Source organism: Engraulis encrasicolus, chromosome 4 (assembly GCF_034702125.1).
Source record: "Engraulis encrasicolus isolate BLACKSEA-1 chromosome 4, IST_EnEncr_1.0, whole genome shotgun sequence".
NCBI classification, from domain to species: Eukaryota; Metazoa; Chordata; class Actinopteri; order Clupeiformes; family Engraulidae; genus Engraulis; species Engraulis encrasicolus.
In genome coordinates, this window is record NC_085860.1 from 33,204,019 (window position 1) to 33,209,018 (window position 5,000).

At 48.7% G+C, this 5,000-nt stretch overlaps 1 protein-coding gene across 1 annotated transcript in view; it reads left to right on the plus strand.

Annotated features, from left to right (window-relative positions):
• The window catches only part of syt7a (synaptotagmin VIIa), a 220,700-nt gene that overhangs the window by 195,793 nt on the left and 19,907 nt on the right, over positions 1–5,000 (plus strand). Inside the window, exons 9-10 of the mRNA XM_063197823.1 lie at positions 155–422; positions 4,627–4,796. Of these exons, the coding sequence (XP_063053893.1) occupies positions 155–422; positions 4,627–4,796 (438 nt within the window). The remainder of the gene's footprint in view (positions 1–154; positions 423–4,626; positions 4,797–5,000) is intronic.

Below are 5,000 nucleotides of genomic sequence, written 5' to 3' on the forward strand. Positions count from 1 at the left end.
GAACTTCTCGATTGTGCATTGACAGTTAAAGCCCCGGGAACGTTTAGAGAACATTCCATTACTGAGTGGCGAGTTGGCAAAGTGATCGAGAAGCGAGTATTGTTTGTGAACGAGGCTTAACTGTCTAACCCGCCCCCTCTCGTCTCCACCATAGCTGTCCCCCGGCTCCGAGGAGGACGACCACGAGGGCCCCATCAACGAGAAGCTGGGCCGCATCCAGTTCAGCGTGGGCTACAGCTTCGCCGACTCCACGCTGACGGTGAAGATCATGAAGGGCCAGGACCTGCCTGCCAAGGACTTCTCGGGCACCTCGGACCCCTTCGTCAAGATCTACCTGCTGCCCGACAAGAAGCACAAGCTGGAGACTAAGGTCAAGCACAAGAACCTCAACCCGCACTGGAACGAGACGTTCCTCTTCGAAGGTGAGTGAGATTTTTCGGCTGTGTGTGTATGATGAATACTGATGCAGGTGCCAGGCAGCCAGACGCACCGCTTCCTGGTTGTGTGTGTGTGTGTGTTGTGTTGTGTTGTGTTGTGTTGTGTTGTGTTGTGTTGTGTTGTGTTGTGTTGTGTTGTGTTGTGTTGTGTTGTGCTGTGCTGTGCTGTGTTGTGTTGTGTTGTGTTGTGTTGTGTTGTGTTGTGTTGTGTTGTGTTGTGTTGTGTTGTGTTGTGTTGTGTTGTGTTGTGTTGTGTTGTGTTGTGTTGTGTTGTGTTGTGTTGTGTTGTGTTGTGCTGTGCTGTGTTGTGTTGTGTTGTGTTGTGTTGTGTTGTGTTGTGTTGTGTTGTGTTGTGTTGTGTTGTGTTGTGTTGTGCTGGGCTTTCATAGCATCTGGTAGCAACTTTTCCATCATGGTTGCTGTCCATGGTTCTGAAACGCAAAGGGTGCCTGTGTGCATGTCTGTCTGTGTGTATCTGTGTGTGCGTGGAAGTCTGTAGCAGGGATAGTCTTTGCAGAGAAATCGATTGTTCAGAGGGAGAAAACAAAGAGGGAACAAAATCTCCAAATCTTCTTGTTGACACTGAGAAGAGTGCGTGTTGACCAATAACCAATTTGTGGATGTGTATGTGGCTGTGAGTGCCTGTTTTGGATGTGTGTACAAAGGACACTTCTAAGGGTGGTGGCTCCAGAATGCACTCCCTTATAGAATGCACTCCAGAATGCACTCCCTTATTCCAGCTGTAAACAAAGATCTCTTAGGTTCTGAGTTTCCACAGTCTCTGGCTATAACCTTATATTCACCAAGTCTTAATTTGTTACTTAAGACCATCAGTAATGTCCTACCAATGTTTTTATGGCGTAGTTGAGTATTTTCTATTATGATGTTGAGTTGACGTAGCCTGATTATCACCGACTTCCAAATCTCTTCTAGACTTGTCCCGACGTAGAGCATAACAACTAACACTGTCAAACGGCGTGGTTGACTCGCGTCCCTTGGTTTGCTACTGGCCGAGGCCAGAAAAGGCTGTGCCGAAGTTTAAACCAAACATTTTCCTAGTCCCAATAGAGAGCGTCTCTGCTTAAACCACTAAACTGCTTTGAACATGCATCTACCCCCGTTTCCTAGTTCTCCGGAGCTCAGAAAGTACTTGCATTGCTCTTGACCTGACTAGTAGCAATGCCAAAGGTGTTGCGGAGGGCTCGGCCTGACTAGAGTCAATGTGCTCATCTCAGGCTAATGGGTGCCTCAAAGTCAGGCAGACGAGAAAGCTAGTGGTTTGGGTAGTGAAGGGACCAACCAGTGCTGGACTGGCCATCTGGCATAGCTGGCATGTCACGGTGGGCCCCGCACCCTTGTGGGCCTCTATTTTCAGAAATGTAAAACTTGTTTTTTTTCCTTAACGTTTCTGAACGTAGAGGTCCACGAGGGTGCGGGGCCCACCGGCGAGTCAGTTCTGCGACATTAATTGTGAGGGGCCCCTTTAAGCCAAATGTGCCCGGGACCTATCTCTCCCCCAGTCCAGCCCTTGGCTCAACCACTCGAAAACATAAAGATGCGGCAGACGAGAGCTGAAGTTGTGTGTCTCTGTGTGTCTGTGTGTCTCTGCGGCGTTGTGTAGTGTATCTGTTTGTAAAATCAAGGCACAGGTGCAGTTGAAGTGGAGTGATGTCAGATCTGAGAGACTGAGAGACAGAGCAGTGCACAATCACATCTGTCATTAGTGGCACTAATGTCAAGGGGATGTATACTGCAGAAGGGATAGGTGTGTGTGGTGTGTGTGTGTGTGTGTGTGTGTGTGTGTGTGTGTGTGTGTGTGTGTGTGTGTGTGTGTGTGTGTGTGTGTGTGTGTGTGTGTGTGTGTGTGTGTGTGTGTGTGTGTGTGTGCGTGTGTGCGTGTGTGCGTGTGTGTTTGTGTGTGTGTGAGTGTGTGTGTGTTTGATTGAAGTACTCCAGGAATGTTCAATGAGAAACTGAAAAGTATAGTAATCACATGAAGATGAAGTCTGTCTATGATTGTGAACGGTGAATATATGTATTTGTGTGTGTGTGTGTGTGTGTGTGTGTGTGTGTGTGTGTGTGTACGTGTGTGTGTGTGTGTGTGTGTGTGTGTGTGTGTGTGTGTGTGTGTGTGTGTGTGTGTGTGTGTGTGTGTGTGTGTGTGTGTGTGTTTGCGCGAGTAGGTGTTTTGTGTGTGTCATGGTGTGATAAAGTCTTCCCATAGAAGTGATGAATATGATGAATACTGATGTAGGTGCCAGGGAGCCAGACGCACCGCTGACTAGCTCTGTGTGTGTGTGTGTGTGTGTGTGTGTGTGTGTGTGTGTGTGTGTGTGTGTGTGTGTGTGTGTGTGTGTGTGTGTGTGTGTGTGTGTGTGTGTGTGTGTGTGTGAGTGTACTGTGCGTGTGTGTGTGAGTGTGTGTGTGTTTATGATGGGTTACAGGACTTGCTACGATTGCTCCCTATTTCCGTCTGTGCGCATCCATCGCTGCACCCCATTACTCTTCCCTGTTCTCCCCGTTTGCACACCCCTCTGCCTCCCTGCACTCCTCCCTCCCTCCCTTTCTCTATCCTCCCATCCTGTCCTTCCTTCCTCCATCTCTTCTTTCATCCATCTATCCATCCATCCATCCATCCATCCATGCTTCTTGTGCTTTGGTCCATTCATCCCTCCCTCCCTTTCTCTATCCTCCCATCATTTCCTTCCTCCATCTCTCCATCTCTCTATCCATCCATCCATCCATCCATGCTTCTTGTGCTTTGGTGCCCCCCCCCCCCCACACACACACTCCATCTACCTCTCCCAGGGCCGCTGACAGCCTTCACAGGGCCCAGGACGAATTCATCTTAAAGGGCCCCCCTCTCAGTACATACAATGTAATGGTGACCCAATTCTGGGCCCCTCTCTCTCCCTTTGGCCCAGGACACCATACTTGCCCGGCAATTCATCTTTTCATCTCTGTCCTTCTCTCTCTATCCATCCTCATTAGATCAATACTTCTCCGTCATCATAATAATGAAGACATTGTCTCAGCACATTTCTCTCCCACCTTCCCTTCCCTGTTACTGTCTCTCTGCCTAAGCCTCCATGTGTGTCTGATCCCCCTATATGTTCCTTGCTCTCCTTGCTCTCTCTCTCTTTCTCTCTCTCTCTCTCTCTCTCTCTCTCTCTCGTTCTCTACCTCTCTTTCTCTCTTTCTCTCTCTACCTCGCTCTCTCGCGCTCTCGCTCTCTTTCTGTCTGTCTGTCTGTCTGTCTGTCTGTCTGTCTGTCTGTCTGTCTGTCTCTCTCTCACTCTCTCTCTCTCTCTTTTTCTCTCTCTGTTCATTTGTTCCATGTGCGTTTATCCACATCTTGATTATTTTTTGTTGTTGTGTGCTTTCCTGTGTGTGTGTGTGTGTGTGTGTGTGTGTGTGTGTGTGTGTGTGTGTGTGTGTGTGTGTGTGTGTGTGTGTGTGTGTGTGTGTGTGTGTGTGTGTGTGTGTGTGTGTGTGTGTGTGTGTGTGTGTGTGTGTGTGTTGTGGGATTTTTTTATGTTTTCTCAGGTAAGTCTGTCATTGCCACTTGCATCCCCACGTGTTTCGAATGTGGATAGACTGACTGTAATGGCTGTGTGTGTCTCTTTGTTTCCTTGTGTATATGCTGTGTGTGCTCTATCTTTGTTTGGCCCTGTATGCAAGGGGGCATGCAAAGGCGCCAACTTAAGCTCAACATCGGGGGGCTAATGACTGAAGAGTGTGCACAATCAACATTTTCATTATTATTGGGGTGTTTTTGCCCCTCCACCTGGGGTGTTTTTTGACCCTCCACCATCTTTGGGTGGTCAAAAAGGTCCATGCCCCCCCCCCCCCCCATCCCCCCCTCTTATTTGGCATGTGTGTGTGTGTGTGTCAATGGGAATGCCACATGGATGTGGGTTCAGTGCTGCTTTTTGGTAGAACGTCTCATTGGTCCTTCCACAGAAGATAACTAAAATATGTGCATATGTCAAAATTGAATGTATGTCTGTGTGTGTATTTGTGTTTCCTGTGTGTGTGTGTGTGTGTGTGTGTGTGTGTGTGTGTGTGTGTGTGTGTGTGTGTGTGTGTGTGTGTGTGTGTGTGTGTGTGTGTGTGTGTGTGTGTGTGTGTGTGTGTGTGTGTTTGTGCGTGTGCGTGTGCGTGTGCGCGCGCGCATGTGTGCGTGTAGGTTTCCCGTATGAGAAGGTGCGGGAGCGCACCCTGTACCTGCAGGTTCTGGATTACGACCGCTTCAGCCGTAACGACCCCATCGGAGAGGTGTCCATCCCCCTCAACAAGGTGGAGCTGGGCAACAACCAGACCTTCTGGAAGGAGCTCAAGCCATGCAGTGACGGCAGCGTGAGTCTGGGGATGGGAATGGGCAGTAGTGTATTCATAAACATTGAGGAAATTATTGGAAATATACCTTGTGAGAGACTAAAGGGTGGAAAAAAAATTATTCATAGTTGGTCATAATATTCATAGTTGTGAAGAGAGGGAAATGAGAACCTTCCGGAAGGCTCTCAAGCCGTGCAGCAATGGCAGTGTGTGAGTATGGGCGTG